Source organism: Pseudochaenichthys georgianus, chromosome 1 (assembly GCF_902827115.2).
Source record: "Pseudochaenichthys georgianus chromosome 1, fPseGeo1.2, whole genome shotgun sequence".
NCBI lineage: Eukaryota > Metazoa > Chordata > Actinopteri > Perciformes > Channichthyidae > Pseudochaenichthys > Pseudochaenichthys georgianus.
The window spans coordinates 44134582-44159318 of record NC_047503.1 but is presented as its reverse complement, the minus strand read 5'-3'; the positions used below and the strand labels follow the sequence as shown (position 1 = coordinate 44159318).

Here is a 24737-nt window from a genome sequence, read left to right as displayed (position 1 = left end):
TCGTCATGACCGCAGCAAATCTGGATCAGCTCTTTTGTTCCCCCGTTTTTAGAGATGTGGGTACGGAGGAAAAGAGAGAGGGTTTGTTTTCTGACACTTCGTGAGTTCCCTGACGCACCGGGAACACAGATTTATGTATAAGTGCATTTTGCATAATATATGACCTTTAAAGGTGGGGTAGGTACGTTTCAGAAACCGGCTCGAGATACACCTTTTGTTATATTCCATGGAATGCTCTTAACATCCCGATAGCAATGAATATCATAAGTGCTTTGACAACAAATCCATATAAAAAAAAATGTATCTGTGGAAGCCGTAATACTGTAAAAAGTACAACAAATCAAATAGGATTGGATGGCCTACCTGCCTGTCAGCCTTCCATCGGGCACAAACTTATCTCGTGCCCTCATTGGTCATGTGCGCGTTCGTGTGTGTTGGAGGAGGGGCTCTGTGAGGAAGTGGCAGATTTTCTCCGGTTGTGTATTTTCAAATTCTAGCGCACTCGAGCCGGTTTCTCAAACTTACCTACCCCACCTTTAAATTATAACACTATAATAAAAGTTACATTTCCGATAAACAGATACTGCAAGGAGATAAAGGTTTAACGATTAAATAATGAAAGCAGTCGTACCTCCTCCAGGCCGGTGATGGAGTAGGCGTGTCCCCTTCACCAGGCCGGTGCTCGTCTTCGCCTCGGACTCTGCAGAGCTTGGTGATCTGAACATAGAGGAGGTTGAGTTAAGAGACATGCTGCAGAGATGCACCATCACTGAGGAGACGGATTAAGGTTTGACAAAGAGAAGCAAAACAACAAAGAGAAACAAAAAACGACCACTGAGTTGCAAAACTACACAAAAAAGGACTAAATTTGCAAAGATACTAAAAATGATGTTAAACAACTACCGAGATGCAAAATGACTGAGAAGACAGAAAAAAACCTCTGCAAAGAGAAGCAAAATGGACTATAAGGAACAACTAGAAAAACCTGTAGAACAACTGAAAACAGAAAGGAGATGCTAAATGACGACAGAGACACATAATACAAAATATTCAAACTAAGATTATGAAAAACTATTATAAAAATGCAAATCAAAGAGACTACAAGAACCTAAAGAGACACACATGACTAAGGTAAAACATGAAGTCAGAAAACATCTACAAGTAGTCGAAGAACTTCGCAATTTAGCATCAGGCTGCAAAACAACAAAGAGATGCAGTATGAAACAAAAAGGCAGAGAAAGAGACTACAAGAGACACAAAAGGACTTCAAAAAGACATAAACAAGTACAGAGTGACAACAATAAGATGCTAATTGACAAAAAGTATGCAAAACAACAGAAAGAGACAAAAAAACGGGACAAAGATGAAGATTCGTGGTCATTTCTTTGTCATTCTGTGTCCTAGTGGAGACTTTGAGAGGTGTAAATAACAATCATTCATAATTAAGAGTCCTTACATCGATGGAGCATCCCATCATGGATCCCCGGTCCATCGCCTTCCTCATGATGTGGAACAGGTTGTCGGGAGCATTCTTGGTTTCGTAGACTTCCCCGACGCCTCCGGTGAAATCCTCCATGGCCTCCATGGTGCTGCCGCCCTTCAGGGACTCGTAGCTGCCGTGAAGTCTGAACAAAGCACAGAAATGATGAGCAGGGATTAAACAAAGTGAGGAAGTGTAATACCTTGTATACTTGTATTCGAACTATCACAGTTTTCAATGGCGTCTCATTTTGGGCATGATTAAGTAGTACATTAATCAATTTGTGCATCGACAGAAAATGAATTATATATTGGATTAAAAAGGTTTGTATGTAATCTAATTAAAACTGAATTTTAATGGTCCTTCATCGATGTAAGGTTTATTTATATAGCACGTTTTCACACACAGAGGCAACTGAAAGTCCTTTACATCAACATCAACACATAGAAAGAAGACAACAGAAAGGAACACAATAATAAACATAACGGGATAACAGGTTCATAAAAACCATGCATACAAGAGATACAGAATAGTTGAAAACAACATTGTAAATACGGTAGATGCTAAAACAAGACTTCTGGGTAAGCAGCTGAAAAAAGTAATGTTTTTAGACTCGACTTAAAAGAACTCAGCGTTGGTGAAGACTTCCGGTGTTGGGGTGCATAGAACCTAAAGGCAGCTTCGGCGTGTTTGTCACGTTAAAGCAGATACGATTAAACGACAGGCAATATTATTTTGAGCTTGGAGGACACAAAGAGGATGCCAGGTGTTCATGATATTTGGGATGTATGAATGTATTTACTTGGCGTAGGCTTTTTAAAGTCACAACATATAGAAATTGCAATAACAAAACAATCATTAATCAATAATACTATTCAAGTAATATAAATGAATAATGAGAAAGGTGGTTTCTCCTTTATATAAAGAAGTGATTTTGCATCCAGTGAAGTGGGGCTTGACTTTAGATATTGGCCTTATGTATGAAGTGCTTGCTCAACCAGATCAAGTCATTAGCGGGGATTAGGCAAAGTGATCACGTCGAATGGTAGATTGAAGATTCACTTGTATTTGAATAATTACAACTTGAGCATGCTTTTTAATCGTGTTAAAGGTGGGGTAGGTACATTTGAGAAACCGGCTTGAGATCGCTAGAATTTGAAAATACACAACCGGAGAAAATCTGCCACTTCCTCACAGAGCCCCTCCTCCAACACACACGAACGCGCACATGACCAATGAGGGCACGAGATAAGTTTGTGCCCCGATGGAAGGCTGACAGGCAGGTAGGCCATCGTACTTGCCGTTGTGCTTTTTACAGTATTACGGCTTCCACAGATGAACTTTTTTTATGGATTTTTTGTCAAAGCACTTCAGATATTCATTGCTCTCGGGATGTTAAGAGCATTCCATGGAATATAACAAAAAGTGTATCTCGAGCCGGTTTCTCAAACTTACCTACCCCACCTTTAAATGACCGAAAATTGATTTAAAATTGTAATAATTATTTAAACTAATGAAAGCTGAACTGTAATGGTGCATTCCTTGAGTAACACTATTGATAAAGTGCTTTAAAAAGCCAAAATAAGACGGTTTTTTTCATGTAAAACTTGATTGTTGTGGTTGATCAGAACTTTACATTATCGTCACGTTAAAGCAGACACGGTAAAACGACAGACGTCTCTTTCAATATGATTTGGAGTTGGGAGGACACAAAGAGCATGTCAGGTGTTGCATGGTATTTGGGATGTATTTACTTGGCGTAGGCTTTCTCCAGCAAGGCGCTCCAGAACTCGTCGTTGGAGGCCGAGTGGAGCATGATGAGTTTGTTCCTGACTGCCGGCAGCCGGTCGTCCACCACCACGTCCAGCCATTGGTTGTGATTCCAGAACTGAGAGAACAAAAGAGATGTCTTTATTATGAAATTACTCACCCACTGCAGATACAAAAAATCTCACCAATTCAAAGTTCTCAAAGAAATTCCAGGTGTTTTTGAAGCCAGGATCTAACAGTTATCAGAGCGAGTGAAGTAGAAGGAGCCGCAGAGTATGAATACATATTTTTTAATTCATAGACTGAAACTGTTTTCAACAAAACACAAATAACAGCGTACCTGGAAGTGAAAGATGCCGGCGTATCTGTTGTCAAAGTCCTGGTTGGGGGGCACGACTCGGGCCATGGCATCTTTTTTGAGGGTCAAGGACGCGATGGCTGCCAGGAGCCAGCAGTCACCTGTGGAGAGCAAGCAGGTGCGTCATTTAGTATTATTGTTTATTGATGTCTGTTCATATATTTTATATATGTTGCATATGGGGCGAAGCCTGCGAGCTAGTTCAGGCCGACAACTCGAGCACCAATCAGACATGAACACGTGACGCACCTCGTCCCTCTTTCAACCAACCAAACACATTCTCCTAAACATGCCGCTCTATTGAAGCTGCCAGGTCTTCCTGCCTCTGCCTCGCTCATGCTGCTGCTGCTGGGTTCACTTGCTACTGCTGCGTTCATGTTCCTGCTGCTGTGTTTCATGATTCTGCTGCTCGCCTGCCCCACCACCCCAGCTTCCACCCCAGCTTCCACCCAGCTTCCTTCCACCCCAGCTTCCTTCCACCCCAGCTTCCACCCCAGCTTCCACCCCAGCTCCACCCCTGCTTCCACCCCAGAATCCACCCCAGCTTCCACCCCAGCTTCCACCCCAGCTTCCACCCCAGCTCCACCCCAGCTTCCACCCCAGAATCCACCCCAGCTTCCACCCCAGCTTCCACCCCAGCTTCCACCCCAGCTTCCACCCCAGCTTCCACCCCAGAATCCACCCCAGCTTCCACCCCAGCTTCCACCCCAGCTTCCACCCCAGCTTCCACCCAGCTTCCTTCCACCCCAGCTTCCTTCCACCCCAGCTTCCACCCCAGCTTCCACCCCAGCTTCCACCCCAGCTTCCACCCCAGAATCCACCCCAGAATCCACCCCAGAATCCACCCCAGCTTCCACCCCCGCTTCCTTCCACCCCAGCTCCACCCCAGCTTCCTTCCACCCCAGCTTCCACCCCAGATTCCAGATTGCTAATTTTAATTCCTTTTTATACTGCCAGGTATCTTTATCCATAAAAGTACATGTAAAGTAAAAGTACAATACTTGATAACGTTGAATTTGCATCGTTGATTGTTGCATGTTTAGAAGAGCCGGGGAATTTTATGAGATTTTAAAAGATTCTTTACTTTCCTACGCTGTATTAGTTGTGCAAATGACAATAAAGCCTTTAAATCTTTCCATCTTGAATCTGGAACTGTGTGTGTGAACTGATTCTCGCAGAAAGCACCCACCCAGCTGTCCTTGGCAGATGTCCGTCCTGTCTGCACCGCCCACGATGAACTTTGGGTTTTCACAGATCTCCTGCAGACAGACGGGAGAATAACAGGTTGCTTTATTCAACAGTGAATCAACACATCTGACAGTTGAGAGGAGACACGGGTTCCTTTAGTGGGTGTGATCACATTCCTGGCATAATAATCAGCGCTACATCCCAACCACTGAAACACACACACGGACACAGACACAAGGACACACACACACACACACACCACACGGACACACGGACAACACCACAACAAACGGGAACACGCCCGAAAGAGAAATGTGTCACTGTGACAAACGTGAGTGGCGAGTTTTCTAAAGTTTACTCTGTGAATGCGAACAGGTATTACGTGAGTTTAAATGATGATTAACTGTCATATTATTGTGTACAACTACATAAGAGGCCATGCTAAAATAATGATACTGTTAATATATATACTTTTACATTACATTACATTACATTACATTGCATTTAGCTGACGCTTTTATCCAAAGCGACTTACAATAAGTACATTCGACCAGGAAGACACAACCTTGAAGAAAACAGAATCATATAAGTACATCAGGCTTTTATATACTAATTGTATTATATTATTTGTATCTATTATTTTGAGAGAGACAATCTGTTATATTTATTTAATTAGTTTTTGGAAGATTATCAAGAATTGAATGTTTTATGTCTTTTTTTATATGGATCCTACGAAGAATAAGGCAATAGGCCTATAATGAAAATAATACTAATAAATTGTATTTATAGAGCGTTTTTTAAGGTACATTGTTGAGGTCTACTAGAATACATTTACATTGTTCAATGTTCTAAACTCACATTGGTTTCTCACAGCATCTCTGTATAGTCTGTGTATTCACTCTCCGTTCTAAACGGCTTGATGGAGCTCCTGCCCCCCCCTGTGAGCCCAGTGGCCGTCTGCGAGACACAGCGAATCCCAGCCCGAAATACACACACACCCGCAGCCTGGCTGGGAGTTTGTGTGTGACTGTGTGCTCAGGCTGAGTTCTGCGGTGTGTCTCGCCGACCCCACACCAGTGAGCCGGCTCACACTGCCTCGCAACGTCCCGCCGAGTGTGTGAGGAAGTCCGCGGATTGGTCCAAACGTAACGGCTCCGCAGATTGGTACATTTGGACCAATCTGCGGAGCCGTTACGTTACCTCACTATACCCAAGAAGTAACAATGGACAAAGAGGAATCCCCAACGAGGCGTTCTGGGGCAGCAGACGGGTCTTCTCTGTGTTAGAGCTTTACTCGCTACAGGGTGCACTTTGAGGGTTAGTGACTGCAGACCGTTCACATGCAGAAACAGCTTCGCAACACAAGGGGACGGTGATAACCAGAAACGCATGACACGGGCCCTTTAAGAAACAAAACAACTTTAAAAAGATATTTTAAAAAAAAGTAAAGTAAGAATAAGTGTCACTGAGTGTCACTGCAGATAGCGCTGATGGGTGTGGGAGGATAAAGTCTGACTCTCAGAATGAGGAAGCTGCACTCTGCTCTATTTACTCTGATTTACTGGCAGAACTGGTTTTGCAGATACGCGTTATAAATACTTCATTTCTCTCTTTGTAGATAAAAAAACGTCAGATACATTTTCACTTTATTCGTCCGACAACACTATCCCAGCAATTAAAGACTCTGCGATATAATACCAACACTCACTAAGTAAACATTGAAGTTTCATTTATTCAGGTGCTTGACCAGTTTTAATCCACATATTTATGTAAAGCCTATTAGTTACGATATAGACCCATTAGCAGCAAATTACAGACTCTCCAACTTTCAAAAGCTGTCATACTTGTTTAGCCAACTCCCAAAGAAGCTCTATTCATTCAGGTAATTCCAGTTGTATCCCATGTATGACTGTGTATGCCCTTAAAATAGTAATATGACAAGCTGTACAGGTAAATATTAAACCCATCATAAAAGATGACATCACCACACATATCTTTCACAACATTTCATTCATTCAACACTTAAAAAACCAGATTCAAGACACATCTGATGTCTCCTTGGCTATCTCGACCCGGGGCATCACTCTTCAATCTTAAAATCTACAAATATCAAGTCATACCTTTGGTCTCTTCCATTCGATGTTGACCGGCACGCTCTGGCTGTAGTAGAGCGAGGAGTCTTCAGCGGGTAAGTCTTGGTCCTCAAACAGGACTCCCTTCAGCAGACACTCGTGCCTCAGCTCATCAAAACTCTTCCCATCAGACTGTGTGTTCACTGGCTTTTTGGGGTCGGAGCCCCGGCCCGAAAGACTGGACTGGAGAGGCATCTTCCTCTTCCAGAAAGAGCCAGAGAAACGTATGAAACAGAAAACGTTAGACGGTGTTTGATGGAGTGATTCTCCTGCCGTGTGTTCGGTTTGACGGAGTGATTCTCCGGCTGTGTCAGGTGGGTAGGGCTGACAGGTACACCACACACCCTCCGTCAAGAAACAGGTTTGTCCTCCTGTGAGCCTCGCCCGCCCGCACCGCTCACCGTCTCTTATCTCTGCCTCTCTTTGGGCTCGGCCGGCGACAATGAAATGTAAGAATTAATTCCTAAGGATGCGCCAACACACACGGTAAATAGCTCACAGTGGTGTGTACGCTCACACACTGCTGGGTGGTTGTATCTCTCGTCTGTAGGGACTAGGTTTGGGAACCATATGGTCACTGGTTCAAGTCCCAGAACAGACCAAGTGGGGCCAGATTTCCCCTTGAGCAAGGCATCAGACCCCAACAGTTCTCCCTGAGCGCTGTAGCTGCTTCCAGATGACTTCCATATCGTTCAGGACAAGTCTCAAGTACATTTCAAACGGTTGCTAAACAATTATCTCATTATAAAGTCAAATTGAACTGTGGGTATGAATGTATTATTATTTACAATTGTTTGTATTTTCTTTTCTTAGGATGGCTAAAATTGGATGACCATTTTAGTTTTCATTTCATATAGTATTGTAAAGAACCCCAGGAAGAATAGCCAAAGCTCATGCTAGTGCTAATGGGGATCCTGATAAAGAATAACATTAAGTTAAATGTCTTGATTTCACTGTTTGTGTGTTGTGAACATGTACATCCTCCTTTCTTCTTTTATTTAGTTTTGTATGTCAAAGTCTTTTCCTTTTTTTGTCGTTTCTTGCCTCTTTTTGTTTGTTTTTATTCCTTTTTTCTGGTTTTGGGTACAGATTACGTCGCTCCCCTTTCTGTCTCCTTTGTTCGGGGTGTGTTCCCATCTCCTCAGCTGCACCCTGCATCCTCCCACATCCGACTCAACTACTACCAACATTCCTGCTGCACACTCACTGGATTCTTCACATTACTCCGCATGAAAGCATTGACAAAATTAAATGTTGCAGAAACGAGGCGACTTTTCAGAAGGCTTTGCTGTTAATCTCTGATCAAGCATACCTGAACACCAATGGGGTTTTAAAGTACCGATACCTGGGCTTTGGGTTGGGTTCGAAAGCCATCTTTAGTCAATCAGCTGCACCATATTTATCTGTAACAACAACAGACTGACTTTAACATTGCTTTCCTCACTTTGTAATGTGACATAATTACATAAATTAAGATGTACTGAAGGGTTATTAACACAAATATTGCCACAACTACAAAAAAGATATAAAAAACATAAATAGATAGAAAAGGACTACTAGACGTTAGGCATATCTCACACACACACACACACAACACACACACACACACACACACACCACACACACACCACACACACACACACACACACACACCACACCCACACACACACACACACAACACACACACACACACACACACACACACACACCACACACACACACACACACACCACACACACACAACACACACACACACACTCTATCAACAGTTCCCTCCCCCATCGGTGTTCTTCAACATCCGGCTCAACATCATCTTTAAATATAAATAAAATGATAACTTAAAAAGGTGATTGGGTTTTCGTCATCCTGATAATATATAAAACCTATAAACTTTAAGATAAGGATCAGATCACTTTAATAACCAGGTGATGCTAAGGTGAAGCCGTCCCTCCAGTTCAGGTTTAACCACATGCAGCTCGTATCAGAGATTCAGCTCAACAAGAGAGACTCAAACAAGTTCATCAGAAGTAACAAAAGAACAAGAAGGACGAGTGAAGAGCGCAGACCGCCCTTAAAGCCAAATGTCTATCTTACAATGTTAAAGAAAGTGGGAAGTAATGTGTATCCACCACGAACATCTGCTCCGAACATTTTGGGGGGCAGGAGAGGACTCTTTAAAGTAGAGACACTACATACTGATATACACCGAACATCAGCAGGAGAGGACTCTTTAAAGTACAGACACTACATACTGATATACACCTGAACATCAGCAGGAGAGGACTCTTTAAAGTAGAGACACTACATACTGATACACCTGAACATCAGCAGGAGAGGACTCTTTAAAGTAGAGACACTACATACTGATATACAACCCTGAACATCAGCAGGAGAGGACTCTTTAAAGTAGAGACACTACATACTGATATACACCTGAACATCAGCAGGAGAGGACTCTTTAAAGTAGAGACACTACATGCTGATATACACCTGAACATCAGCAGAGAGGACTCTTTAAAGTAGAGACACTACACACGATATACACCTGGACATCAGCAGGAGTAGGACTCTTAAAGTAGAGACACTACACACTGATATACACCTGAACATCAGCAGGAGAGGACTCTTAAAGTAGAGACACTACATACTGATATACACCTGAACATCAGCAGGAGAGGACTCTTTAAAGTAGAGACACTACATTACTGATATACACCTGAACATCAGCAGGAGAGGACTCTTTAAAGTAGAGACAACTACATACTGATATACACCTGAACATCAGCAGGAGATGACTCTTTAAAGTAGAGACACTACATACTGATATACACCTGAGCATCAGCAGGAGAGGACTCTTTAAAGTAGAGACACTACATGCTGATATACACCTGAACATCAGCAGGAGAGGACTCTTTAAAGTAGAGACACTACATACTGATATACACCTGAACATCAGCAGGAGAGGACTATTTAAAGTAGAGACACTACATGCTGATATACACCTGAACATCAGCAGGAGAGGACTCTTTAAAGTAGAGACACTACATGCTGATATACACCTGAACATCAGCAGGAGAGGACTCTTTAAAGTAGAGACACTATATACTGATATACACCTGAACATCAGCAGGAGAGGACTCTTTAAAGTAGAGACACTACATACTGATATACACCTGAACATCAGCAGGAGAGGACTCTTTAAAGTAGAGACACTACATACTGATATACACCTGAACATCAGCAGGAGAGGACTCTTTAAAAGTAGAGACACTACATACTGATATACACCTGAACATCAGCAGGAGAGGACTCTTTAAAGTAGAGACACTACATACTGATATACACCTGAAACATCAGCAGGAGAGGACTCTTTAAAGTAGAGACACTACATACTGGATATACACCTGAACATCAGCAGAGAGGACTCTTTAAAGTAGAGACACTACATACTGATATACACCTGAACATCAGCAGGAGAGGACTCTTTAAAGTAGAGACACTACATACTGATTATACACCTGACATCAGCAGGAGAGACTCTTTAAAGTAGAGACACTACATACTGATATACAACTGAACATCAGCAGGAGAGGACACTTCTTTAAAGTAGAGACACTACATACTGATATACACCTGAACATCAGCAGGAGAGGCCTCTTTAAAGTAGAGCCACTACATACTTGATATACACCTGAACATCAGCAGAGGGACTCTTTAAAGTAGAGACACTACATACTGATATACACCTGAACATCAGCAGGAGAGGACTCTTTAAAGTAGAGACACTACGTACTGATATACACCTGACATCAGCAGGAGAGGACTCTTTAAAGTAGAGACACTACATGCTGATATACACCTGAACATCAGCAGGAGAGGACTCTTTAAAGTAGAGACACTACATACTGATATACACCTGAACATCAGCAGGAGAGGACTCTTTAAAGTAGAGACACTACATACTGATATACACCTGAACATCAGCAGGAGAGGACTCTTTAAAGTAGAGACACTACATACTGATATACACCTGAACATCAGCAGGAGAGGACTCTTTAAAGTAGAGACACTACATACTGATATACACCTGAACATCAGCAGGAGAGGACTCTTTAAAGTAGAGACACTACATACTGATATACACCTGAACATCAGCAGGAGAGGACTCTTTAAGTAGAGACACTACATACTGATATACACCTGAAGCAGCAGCAGGAGAGGACTCTTTAAAGTAGAGACACTACAGACTGATATACACCTGAACATCAGCAGGAGAGGACTCTTTAAAGTAGAGACACTACATACTGATATACACCTGAACATCAGCAGGAGAGGACTCTTTAAAGTAGAGACACTACATACTGATATACACCTGAACATCAGCAGGAGAGGACTCTTTATGAGTAGAGACACTACTACTGATATACACCTGAACATCAGCAGGAAAGGACTCTTTAAAGAGTAGAGACACTACATACTGATATACACCTGAACATCAGCAGGAGAGGACTCTTTAAAGTAGAGACACTACATACTGATTATACACCTGAACATCAGCAGGAGAGGACTCTTTAAAGTAGAGACAACTACATACTGATATACACCTGAACATCAGCAGGAGAGGACTCTTAAAGTAGAGACACTACATACTGAGTAACACCTGAACATCAGCAGGAGAGGACTCTTTAAAGTAGAGGACACTACATACTGATATACACCTGAAACATCAGCAGGAGAGGACTCTTTAAAGTAGAGACACTACATACTGAGATACACCTGAACATCAGCAGGAGAGGACTCTTTAAGTAGAGACACTACATACTGAGATACACCTGAACATCAGCAGGAGAGGACTCTTTAAAGTAGAGACACTACATACTGATATACACCTGAACATCAGCAGGAGAGGACTCTTTAAAGTAGAGACACTACATACTGATATACACCTGAACATCAGCAGGAGAGGACTCTTTAAAGTAGAGACACTACATACTGATATACACCTGAACATCAGCAGGAGAGGACTCTTTAAAGTAGAGACACTACATACTGATATACACCTGAACATCAGCAGGAGAGGACTCTTTAAAGTAGAGACACTACATACTGATATACACCTGAACATCAGCAGGAGAGGACTCTTTAAAGTAGAGACACTACATACTGATATACACCTGTAACATCAGCAGGAGAGGACTCTTTAAAGTAGAGACACTACATGCTGATATACACCTGAACATCAGCAGGAGAGGACTCTTTAAAGTAGAGACACTACATACTGATATACACCTGAACATCAGCAGGAGAGGACTCTTTAAAGTAGAGACACTACATACTGATATACACCTGAACATCAGCAGGAGAGGACTCTTTAAAGTAGAGACACTACATGCTGATATACACCTGAACATCAAGCAGGAGAGGACTCTTTAAAGTAGAGACACTACATACTGAATACACCTGAACATCAGCAGGAGAGGACTCTTTAAAGTAGAGACACTACATACTGATATACACCTGAACATCAGCAGGAGAGGACTCTTTAAAGTAGAGACACTACATACTGATATACACCTGAACATCAGCAGGAGAGGACTCTTTAAAGTAGAGACACTACATACTGATATACACCTGAGCATCAGCAGGAGAAGGACTCTTAAAGTAGAGACACTACATACTGATATACACCTGAACATCAGCAGGAGAGGACTCTTTAAAGTAGAGACACTACATACTGATATACACCTGAACATCAGCAGGAAAGGACTCTTTAAAGTAGAGACACTACATACTGATATACACCTGAACATCAGCAGGAGAGGGACTCTTTAAAGTAGAGACACTACATACTGATATACACCTGAACATCAGCAGGAGAGGACTCTTTAAAGTAGAGACACGACATACTGATATACACCTGAACATCAGCAGGAGAGGACTCTTTAAAGTAGAGACACTACATACACCTGAACATCAGCAGGAGAGGACTCTTTAAAGTAGAGACACTACATACTGATATACACCTGAACATCAGCAGGAGAGGACTCTTTAAAGTAGAGACACATACTGATATACACCTGAACATCAGCAGGAGAGGACTCTTTAAAGTAGAGACACTACATACTGATATACACCTGAACATCAGCAGGAGAGGACTCTTTAAAGTAGAGACACTACATACTGAGATACACCTGAACATCAGCAGGAGAGGACTCTTAAAGTAGAGACACTACATACTGATATACACCTGAACATCAGCAGGAGAGGACTCTTTAAAGTAGAGACACTACATACTGAGATACACCTGAACATCAGCAGGAGAGGACTCTTTAAAGTAGAGACACTACATACTGAGATACACCTGAACATCAGCAGGAGAGGACTCTTTAAAGTAGAGACACTACATACTGATATACACCTGAACATCAGCAGGAGAGGACTCTTTAAAGTAGAGACACATACTGATATACACCTGAACATCAGCAGGAGAGGACTCTTTAAAGTAGAGACACTACATACTGATATACACCTGAACATCAGCAGGAGAGGACTCTTTAAAGTAGAGACACTACACACTGATATACACCTGAACATCAGCAGGAGAGGACTCTTTAAAGTAGAGACACTACATACTGATATACACCTGAACATCAGCAGGAGAGGACTCTTTAAAGTAGAGACACTACACACTGATATACACCTGAACATCAGCAGGAGAGGACTCTTTAAAGTAGAGACACTACATACTGATATACACCTGAACATCAGCAGGAGAGGACTCTTTAAAGTAGAGACACTACATACTGATATACACCTGAACATCAGCAGGAGAGGACTCTTTAAAGTAGAGACACTACATACTGATATACACCTGAACATCAGCAGGAGAGGACTCTCCTTTGCAAAGTTATGAACAAAATAATCTAACAGAAGCATTTTTCAAATAAAGTCTGTTATTTATTCCATGTTTTTCGGGCTACAGGAGGGAACGAGAGTTTCCTGACAAACATAAAACACGTCTTCCAGGTTGAAACCATGAATATCCAAAAAACAACTTCATATATATATATAAAAGAAATACAATCACACTTTCAACGTGTGACATCTGAATCAACGTGTTTAAGCCCTCTGTAAGCACAACCTGGATGGCGACACTCGGTAGCCGAAATATTACAAAAATACAGTTTATTTACACTTTTTAAACATTGCAGTTTGTGCCACTCGCAGAGTAATGCGAAAAATACAGCCTTTGATTCTTAGAGATATCCTCAACAAGGCTATTTACAATTTTGTTTTACTTAGACAAACCTAGAGAAGAAACAACCACTTCCTGTTCGGGTGTTTTTCAAAGTTCTCATGGTCTTTAGTGTTTGTATGCGACCTTTGAGAGCCTTAAAACATCCTAATACCGTCTCCACGAACGTCAACACATGTTCTCCTTTCCTGAAAATGTTCTTCCTGTCGACATCGATTTGTTTAACAACATACACTGATATAGAATTGGGGTGATATCCTCTGCCTGTAATGGATAGACCTTATGATAGCTGTGGCATCAGATGCTAAATGCATTGTTAACATATAGGAGAGGGGGCGCAGATGAAAAGTACTTGCAGGTAGAACAAAGGAGTAGTTTGACATTTAGATAATATTCATTGTGTTACCCAGAGTCCTCATACGTCTGTTTTCGCTGCATAAAGAAAAGACAAACCTCATTTACATTCGTTCCTACGTTAGTGCCCAAAGGATGGCCTGAGGACAGAAACAAAGGGTATCCAGGACGTAAGCCGTCTCCAATAAGCCACAGACCACCCGAGGAGTGTCTGGAGCACCGAGAAACACCAAAAACTGTCAAGTGCCGAAAGCCAAGAATACATTTCTGGTCAGGTTTATCATCTTGTCGTTTACAGATCGTTCCTGATTCAAATTTAAATGTTACGACACCTTCTTGTACCTGGGCTTGTGTTTGTAAACTACTAGGTTTATTTTCTTGTATGAAAAAACTAAAAATGTTTGTAGTAAAGCATATTTAAATTCCTCAAAGCAATGTATTAAATTAAAGGTTTGTTTTGACCTCAGCAAAGGAGATTAACACTTTCAGGCGATACTCAGCCCGACCCACCGGATCGGCTCCACCTGTACGTTCTTAAGAGGTTTCAGAATTCTTGAAGGTGTTTTTGCTTTGTTTGTTTGACAAAGCTGGGCTAGCAGTTTCTCCCCCGTTTCCATTATGTAAGCTAAGCTAGACTAACACCTCCTTGATCTCTGTTTTGGACGCTCTGGTATTAAAATGACCGAGTAAAACAGCTCAACAAGTTTCTCTCAATGTCTTTTGCACATCGTGTGGAAGTGTCCGTCACTGCAGAAGGTGCTGATAACATTCTGTACGGCACAAACAGCTCATCCCATAGTACTAATTGGCGCAGTCCGTTTTGGCGTTCACCTTTTTAAAGATATACAGTCTATGGTATTTTCTCAGGTCAGCATTTTCATTTTTTTTTTGGGGGGTAAAACTGTTTTTTTGCAGATTGGGTTTTTGTTTTATTCCACAGGAAGAATATTTTCCAACAGTCACATTTGATATGCTGCATTTAGAGATCATAAGACTTGTGCACGACAGCTCTTAACCAGCAAGGCACCAGACCTTCAGACTGAGGAATCATTTAATACTGACATCTAGTGGAGACGCTTTGGTAATTAGACAATAACACAGAAGAAACGTTAGAATCGGTCTGGAAGTGAGAATCCAAGCCAGCTTTGAAAAGAGGGAGGAAATCTCACGTGTGCAGGTGTTGCCATTAACCCGTAGGAGTCTCAGTGAAGAAAACTGGTACAAACTGGTGAATACAAACAAAGCTGTGGCTACTGTTCTGTTTTCTCCTGAGCGGTTCCGCTCACCAGCAGCAGGTTGCAGGCCATAAACTGGACGTTCAGCACGTTGCTGGTGTTCCCCGTGTAAAGTCCCACCATTTCATTAGACGACCCGTCGGCTGGCGCCACGCCGTGAGAGTTTCTGATGTCCCACACCCGCACCGAGTTGTCTATAGAGGACGAGGCCACCAGGCTGCTGTCGGGGCTGAAGGACAGGCTGGTGACGCTGTCCGTGTGTCCCCTCAGGTCTTTAAACAACGACCCTGAAGCTAAGTCCCACAGCTTCACCCTCTGGTCCTCTCCGGCGGACGCCAAGTACTTCCCGTTGGGGGAGAAGGCGAGAGACAGCACGGGGCCTCTGTGTCCGGTGAACAGGCGGACAGACGCCCCCTGCTGGGTGCTCCACAGGCGCACCGTTTATCCGTGGATCCGGTGGCCAGGTAGCTTGAGTTCGGGTGGAATTTGACGCAGTCGACGTCCGCCAGGTGCCCGGCGTAGATCCGCAGCGGATACGTGCGGGAGAACGTCCAGAGGCGTGCGGTGCGGTCTTGGGACCCGCTGGCGAAGTAAAGGCTGCAGGGGCTGAGGTCCACGTCCCACACGGGGTAGGCGTGTCCGCGGTACAGCGCCGTGTTGGTGAAGCTGCCCAGGTCCCAGTAGCGCACCGTGGTGTCCTCGGAGCAGGAGAGCAGGCCGGAGCTGTCCGTCAGGAAGGCCGTGCGAAACACCGGGCCGCTGTGACCTCGCAGCGTCTTGACCTCGCTGCCGGAGCCGTCCTCCTCCTCCTCCTGGGGACAAACAACGAGACATGTGGCATTACCGTCCATCTCCCTTTTGAAATACTTTGACAGGGAGTTGGGATGATGTGAAAACAAACATCTGTTGAATAAACTACCATTTCAAATGTATCAATTGTAAAACATTTTGTTTAATATGGATTCATCTGTAGATTGTTATAAATTCAAAAACATTGACAGTGACAGTTTTCATAATACCGTCTTTAATTTTAAGCAAATCAAACATCTAGAATAATCAGTGTTTATTTGCAACAACAAGCAAATATAAGATACATGTTCAGCTTTTACCCAGATAAGGTTGGCCTATAGACTCTGGAAAATTGTGATCAATATTTTTCTACATTCTGATGCTCATGTATTTTTTAAAACCAGAAGATGTATTGGTGAAGTGAAAAGTAGAGGCAGATCGTGAATAATCATGAGGTGCAAAAACAATGTCATCTCCACAGTAAACCTGCTGTAAACACAACGAAGCCATTTCAAACCAGAAGATATGTCTCCTTGAAGCCGACTCACCTCCTCCTCCAGTACGTCACAGGCCAGGTGAATGTGCGACACGTCGACCTGATGCGGTTTGGCTTTCAGCTTCCTGGCTCTCAAGCTCCACAGCTTCACGGTGGAGCTGTCGAATCCGGCGGAGAGCAGCCGGCTGTCGGCGGAAACCTCCGCCGTGTTCAGCATGTGCTCCGTGTTGTGGAAGGCGTAGAAACACACGGTGGTGAGCGTGGGCGGGCCCTCACAGACTTTCTTGATGCAGTCCTGAAGAGCCTCGAGGGCCACTTCGCTCTGAGGGATCCCTGCAGGAACCTCCACCCCGTCCCCACCCTCCACTCCGTCTACTCCTGCCCAGGAGGAGGAGGGGTTTGGGGCAGCAGTCGCGCCACTGGCAGCTCCATAAAGCTGGTAGTCTGTGCGCACGGACGCGGTGACCTAGGAGAGGATAATACTTTATTGGTCAGATCAAATCTGAAATGTGACTTGCATCACATCAGCTCCATGTGTCCAGACACCATACATCAAGGCTTCTATTTTCATCTGTAGTTATGACAATGAAAATCTTAGGTGCTCAAAACATGCTCAAAGACCCTGTGGCGTGCGCTTGATCTGGGATTCAGCTCTCACCTCCACCTGCAGGTGTGTGTTCAGCGCCCTGCAGATGGCGCTGTTGTCCTCACTCTGCAGGTATCGCAGCAGGTAGCTGTACGCCGGCTCCGTCAGGTGCACCACGTACTTGTGCTCCAGGAAAGCGCTCAGTTTGGGGTTGGCTGCGACGTCCTGAGAGGTGAGAACATGACGGAGCTGCTCGATGGTGGCGCGCTGCTCGCTGTCCTGCAGGAAGAGGGTGTGGAAACGGCTGTAAAAACCATCCACTGCCCCCTTCAGGCCGCAGTGCACCAAGTCCAGGTGGAGGTAGACGAACAGCGGGTAGAGGAGGCCGCTCACCTCCTTCGCCCAGGATATTTCTGTTTCTGATTATTGGGAAAAAAAACATAGTGTTCAAGGATCAAGGCTTTTATTGTCATGTGTACAGCTACAGTACATTCTTAGGTCTCAGGCTCCTCCTACAATGCAACACAACACAAGGGAAAATAGTGCAAGTAAATAACTATATAAATATAAATAGTTGGAATGTTGATTTTTAATATATATAAGTTGCAAACAGGTGAATGTTATGGATGTTTCTTCAAAAGTGCAGGTGTTTAACAGTCTGATGGCCAGTGGGATGAAACTGTCCCTTCGTCTGGTGGTTTTAGTCCGTTTTTAGGGTTTTGTAATAAAAAAAAGTACTTGGAGCAATTTATTTGCAGGGCTGGGCAATGTGGAGTAAATACAACAACAAAAATCAGAGTATTTATGATCAAATCCCTTAAAAGCAATATTGCTAAAAGATTGAATGATTGACTTTAGGTGCCATCAAAAATGATCTGCTAATGAGCTATTCATAAATAATCAATCGATCCAACAATCAAAGGCAAACAATAAAAAGAAAATACCAAAAATCTATCCCAAGATCTGGCAATGACAATATCATACCATATTTTCCAGACGTGTGATTTGGTGGATTTTTGGATTTGATACCTGAGAGGAAGGAGCGCAGCCTGGAGAACTGAGCCTCGTACTGCTGCGGCTCGGACTTGCACGGCGCCGCAGAGACGATGTTGGCACAACCCGACTCCGTCTGCACTGCTCAGAGAGGGAGGTTCGGGAGAGAGTACAAATAGATATGTTAAAGAGTAGTCTTCACATACAGAGCATCAACTAGTTCCTGAGCAGTGTCCTACTCATGCTGATATCCGAGAGGGAGTCTCACAGTCACAAGATGGAGGAATACCGAAGTTTCCCTCAAAATTCTTACTTTTCCCTCAAAATTCTTACTTTTCCCTCATAATCTTAAAATTCTTACTTTTCCCTCAAAATCTTAAAATTCTTACTTTTCCCTCATAATCTCAAAATTCTTACTTTTCCCTCAAAATCTTAAAATTCTTACTTTTCCCTCATAATCTCAAAATTCTTACTTTTCCCTCAAAATCTTAAAATTCTTACTTTTCCCTCAAAATCTTAAAATTCTTACTTTTCCCTCATAATCTCAAAATTCTTACTTTTCCCTCAAGTACAATATCCATCATGGAGAATAGGCTGTTTTTAGAGTGTCCAACATACCAATTTAAAAACACCCCATGGTTCATTTTGCACATACCTGCACAGAACTGAATAGCTTCTTCACTTTAAAACACATACATTTTTACTTAATTATTTTTCGCATGTTCTATTAAAACTACTTCTTTGATGTGACTGTTTTGCTATGAGTTTATTGTTATTCACCAAAACATAAAGACAAATTGCAAACCTAAGAAGTCCACTATTATGTTTTGTATGTAAAAAAAAAACTAGCTACTAAATAAAGGTTTTGACGAAGAAATACTATAGTTCTCTTTGACCTGTTGTGGTGACATATATCTGATGTGAAAGACAAATGGTATTTGTTTAGTTATTCACCTGAGAGGCTGGCAGCCATCTCCTCCGCTGACTGGAAGAGCTTGGCTCCTTTCAGAGACCCGTCAGTTTCCACATACTGCCGCCGCTTCAGGTACTGAGTTACGGCACACTGGATCTGCTCAGTGCGAACCCGCTTCATGGCCTGGAAAATACATAAACACATTTGTTTTTGTATCAGTGTTGGGAATGTAATTTTCTCAAGTTAAGTACTTTAGTACAATGTTGACCTACTCAGAATCAGGGGGGACATTTACGTTGTTACAGCAGAAAAAAACCAGCTTAATGTTCCCTAAGAAGCATGCATACAAAAGTTATAATAACGGATACTATTTCCTACTTCTACTCCACTTCATTGGGAAATATTGTACAGCTCTCTCCTTTACTTTTGTCTGACAGCTTATGTTCATATTCAGAATATTAAAAAGAAAATAATTATAATCAATAAATACATATTTTGTTATATCATGCTACCTATGTTGTGGATATCAAATCAATTCCACCTTTGCCACCTACAACAATTAAGTAATATATGTATCTAGAGCTGCAATGATTATTATTAACCAACTAATCAATGTGTCTAGTTTTTGTCAACTGTTCTGATTGTTAAAGTAATTTTGTATGCAAATAATATCAGAAAATTACATTTTGCCGTATATTTTGATAATAGTGGAATAAAGTATAAACCATAGACTTTATATATAAAAAGGTATAAACATATTTCAAATAAAAAACGTTAACACATCTACAGTAGAAAATACATTTATCACAAGTATTACACAATGTAAAATATTCAAGATAAATTAAAATGCTCTGTAAAAGACAAACATATATTAGACATAGATGTATACTACAGTACACTACTAGACTACTACTTACTATAAGCGAGCTAATGTGTTTACAAAGGCATTTCACATAAAATACACCTTCAGTGACGATCTACATACATACGTTAGAATGAAAACGAGTGTGTAAGCTTAAAATATCACAGTATTAACGCGTAAATCTAGTCTAAAAGCCGGCATGTTTCCACATTAGAGGAAGATGTTTGAGCTGAGCTAACGGCTAAGCTAACCAGCTAGGCTAACGGGCCTCCAGACTTTACGCGGGATTTGATCCGGTTCCGTTAGCACCGCCGATTGGATCTCGGTACTCACTGCATATCGTGGAGTTCCTCTCCGTGCTCAGGTACTGTGTGAGAGATGGAGGAGTTTTAACTCTGTTCCCGGGTGAAACTACGCCAGTCGCTGCCACTCCATCGTGTGTTCCGCCCCCCGGTCAGGCTCCATTAAAACATGCTAAGTTAGCTAGCCGCTCTCATCTCTGTTGTGGCTAACCGCTACCGGCGATCGACCCGAGCTCCTGGCTTTCCCTTATCAACTCTTGAGGGTCTACTACCTATGCCTGGGCCTTATTGAACAATTATTCCAATACATCAGAAAAAGGCACATGTACATCAGTGTTCATTAATGAAGAGTTCAAAACTAAGGGCTTAATTAATGGAAAACAGAAACAACATACTTACTTACTTAAACCTATTTAAATGCATTATTGATTTCCCCTCAAGGGATTAAAAAAGCGTGTGTTCTTCTCCTAACGTTTTCAATGTATGACTTTTACTTACAGTGGTGTATTTTTCACATTGGTATTAGTAACACTTTATTTTTTTATTTGACTTAATATACTTTATGGGTCTCTTTAAAAAGATCAATACAAAAGAAAGGGATGCTTGTTAGCACCAAAAGCCTATTAAAACTACTTGTCTAGTGTAGTAATACAATGCTTGATTGATTTCAAATTGTTGGGTCACACGACATGGAAACGATTGAAAAGCAAATCAAGACTTTTCAATTGTAGAACTTGACTTTATGACAGGGACGTTATTTAATATTGCATTGCAGTCTGCTTACTAGTTAAAGAAAGACAACAAATGAAACGAAGCCACAAGGACTTGAGTCATACAAGATTTAATAGTTTTGAAATATTTATAGGAGGTTTATTTGTGTTATCCTCAGAACTGTTACAGGATGTGTATTTTGTAAATAGTGTCACTTTTTTCTTATAATTGTGTTATCTTTAATACTTTTTTATGCATGCTTCTTAGGTAACATTAAGCTGTCTCTGGCTATTTTGCTGTACCAATGTACATTTCCCCTCTGACAATATATAAAAAAATATAATAAAAAAAAAAATAGATAGTGGGCGGGGCTTTCCGTTGAACCGGTGATGACGCATATTTCAAGCGACTGCACCGCGCGTTGTTTTCGGATTGTGAAGCGAGGTTTAGCGGTGTGTTTATATTGTTTTTTACGGTACATTTGTTGTACATTTGTCTCCTGTTGACCGGTGAAAGGGCGCCACAGCAGCATGTTTACCCCCCGCGCCGCACCGAGCTCAGGCCGCCGGCAGCAGGGCAGAAGCTCCGGGAGGAAGAGCGGGACCAGCCTGCTGTTCTCCCCGAGGAGAGCGAGTCTATCCGGGAGGTGAGGACACACACTGACCGGTACCATCTAACATGTAGTGGAAGAAGTATAACTTAGTGCATGTACTCCCTCGTCATTCTTCATTGTTCTGTGGTTACCATGTTTTTTTTTACTAATAACGGTTAATTAACGGCTGTGTCAGTTTGCTGCTAACGGTTGCTAGCCTCTGTCAGTGTTGTAACTAAGTAGATTTACTCAAGTACTTATGTACAATTTTTGTAGGTACTTTACTTGAGTATTTTCTTTCTACTTTGTACTTCCACCTTCTAAAATGCAGAAGTATACGGTGTACTTCTACTCCACTACATGTATTTAATACCGTTAGTGACTTTACAGATGTGGATGAATAATGTGAAATATGATAAGTGTTAAATCAGACTTTAGTTCCACCTGGAGTAAATCCACCAGCTACCCTGCAGAATACAAAGTCATTCAAACTAGCTGCACCTTCACCAGCTTTGAGAACACTTTCATGATCAATCATTATAAAACATATCATAATATTATTCTGAAATGGACCAATCTGATGCTTTGATGAGAACACTTTTGTACTTTTTGAATGCATGATTTTTACTGTAACAGAGTATTCCTACACTCAGCTACTTCTACTTTTACTCAAGTACAAGATCTGAGTACTTCTTCCACCTCTGTTTGTGTCTAAATATATTTTGTTCTAACTTTATTTGAAACATCGTGATATAATCATATTTAAACTATATTATACTAGTGTCCATATCTCTACAACCTCATGAACAATGTGCACATACTGTACATATACATTGAAGCCCACTTACACTACCTCACAGGATAGTTTACTTTTAATTAAAAGCTACTGTGTGTGCACACATCTTTAATGTATATAGTACACTATGTTTATATGTCTCTGTCCCTTTTAATAGATTGGTTTATTAGAGAGTATTCTAATGTATTCTGTGTATTCACTCTAAATCTCTCTCCATCAGGGGAACACCCACCAGAGCGCAGAGCCATGCCGCTGCAGATTTATTTAACTACGATGTGCAAACCTTCGGCTCCTCGCTGCCCGTCAAAGTGATGGAGGCCCTGACCATGGCTGAGGGTAAAGAAAACCTCATCTCCGTTACTGTTTGTTGGGAAAATCTCCCTGGTCCCTGTTTTGAGGTTCAATCTCAGGATGTGTCTGTGATCCTCTCCAGAATGGAAGTAGTCCTCACAAACAGAGCATCAACTAGTTCCTGAGCAGTGTCCTTCACATGCTGATAGACAAGAGAGGGAGTTACACCGTCACAAGATGGAGGAATACCGAAGTTTCCCTCAAAATTCTTACTTTCCCCTCAAAATCTTAAAATTCTTACTTTCCCCTCAAAATCTTAAAATTCTTACTTTTCCCTCAAAATTCTTACTTTTTCTAAAAAATATATTTTTTCTCAAAATCTTAAAATTCTTACTTTTCCCACAAAATCTTAAAATTCTTACTTTTCCCTCAAAATCTTAAAATTCTTACTTTTCCCTCAAAATCTTAAAATTCTTACTTTTCCCTCAAAATTCTTACTTTTTCTAAAAAATATATTTTTTCTCAAAATCTTGACATTCTTACTTTTCCCTCATAATCTCAAAATTCTTACTTTTCCCTCAAAATCTTAAAATTCTTACTTTTCCCTCATAATCTCAAAATTCTTACTTTTCCCTCAAAATCTTAAAATTCTTACTTTTTCTCAAAAATCTTACTTTTTCTAAAAAAATGACTTTTTCTCAAAATCTCAAAATTCTTACTTTTTCTGAATACTTAAAAATGTTAATAACCACTCGTCACCGCCTTGAGCTTCAACCTCAGGATCCATGTGTCTGTGATCCTCTCCAGGAGGGAAGTAGTCATCACATACAGAGCATCAACTAGTTCCTGAGCAGTGTCCTTCACATGCTGATATCCAAGAGAGGGAGCTACACAGTCACAAGATGGAGGGATCGAAAGCAGTATCAATGTTTACTTCAGACTAGCTCCACGTCAGAAATGAGCATGCTTGATGTCTCTCTCCATAGAGGCTGAATCATCATGTTAATCACATAGCTATCATCTGCCTCAAGCAGTCCTGATGCTCTTCGAGGTCATCACACATCCTGTCATGTTCACAGCTACAGTTGGGATACCTTTGATATCATGTTACTCTCATGTTGGAGGAGGACATTCAGTATTTTCCCAACACTGATGTCACTTTTCTGTTTGACAGCGTTTGTTAAAAGTGCGGCGTCCTGCTGCAGAATTGCCACTAAACCTTTCTGTATGTGTCGGTTCTTTTTAGAGATTGACCAGATCTCAGTGAAGGTGGATGAGAGCGGCTGGGCCTGGATGATCTGTGGAGAGAAGCTGATCATCTGGAAGATCTGCCAGACGGCGGTGGCAAAGGTACACCTTAAGATTCAGACCCTAAAGCAGCAAACGGACTGCGAGCACAGAGCTGCTGTCACAAGACATGTTCCCATATGTATTCATCTGTGCAGAGTGGGGGGGGGGGGGGAGGGATCTGGTCTGCAATGTGTTGGGTGCTGGGACACCTCGATGCACATGTTCCAGTATTTTCTGATTTAAAAAGGAAAGTTATTCCCAGCCTATTCCATTGAAGTGAACGATCAGCAATCAGCAGTTCTTTATTTGTCCCACAGCGGGTACATGTACAGCTTTACACCAAC

General features: G+C 41.9%; 3 protein-coding genes across 3 annotated transcripts in view; 1 reads left to right on the top strand and 2 right to left on the bottom strand.

Annotated features, from left to right (window-relative positions):
• The window catches only part of capn9 (calpain 9), a 32040-nt gene extending 24804 nt beyond the window's left edge, over window positions 1–7236 (bottom strand). The window contains 7 exon segments of the mRNA XM_034088638.2: window positions 632–664; window positions 666–712; window positions 1453–1625; window positions 3235–3368; window positions 3591–3709; window positions 4798–4867; window positions 6917–7236. Of these exon segments, the coding sequence (XP_033944529.1) occupies window positions 632–664; window positions 666–712; window positions 1453–1625; window positions 3235–3368; window positions 3591–3709; window positions 4798–4867; window positions 6917–7123 (783 nt within the window). The 5' untranslated portion in view covers window positions 7124–7236.
• Window positions 7237–13863: 6627 nt separating this feature from the next.
• taf5l (TAF5-like RNA polymerase II, p300/CBP-associated factor (PCAF)-associated factor) lies at window positions 13864–20928 on the bottom strand. The gene is given in 7 exon segments (XM_034088268.1): window positions 13864–16215; window positions 16218–16584; window positions 17110–17523; window positions 17716–18062; window positions 18673–18777; window positions 19591–19732; window positions 20745–20928. Coding segments are annotated over 6 exon segments (1800 nt in total). The 5' UTR covers window positions 19730–19732; window positions 20745–20928; the 3' UTR covers window positions 13864–15787.
• An 896-nt stretch (window positions 20929–21824) lies between these two features.
• nup133 (nucleoporin 133) overlaps window positions 21825–24737 on the top strand; it is a 3581-nt gene continuing 668 nt past the window's right edge. Inside the window, exons 1-3 of the mRNA XM_034091948.1 lie at window positions 21825–22070; window positions 23033–23148; window positions 24350–24453. Of these exons, the coding sequence (XP_033947839.1) occupies window positions 21955–22070; window positions 23033–23148; window positions 24350–24453 (336 nt within the window). The 5' untranslated portion in view covers window positions 21825–21954. The remainder of the gene's footprint in view (window positions 22071–23032; window positions 23149–24349; window positions 24454–24737) is intronic.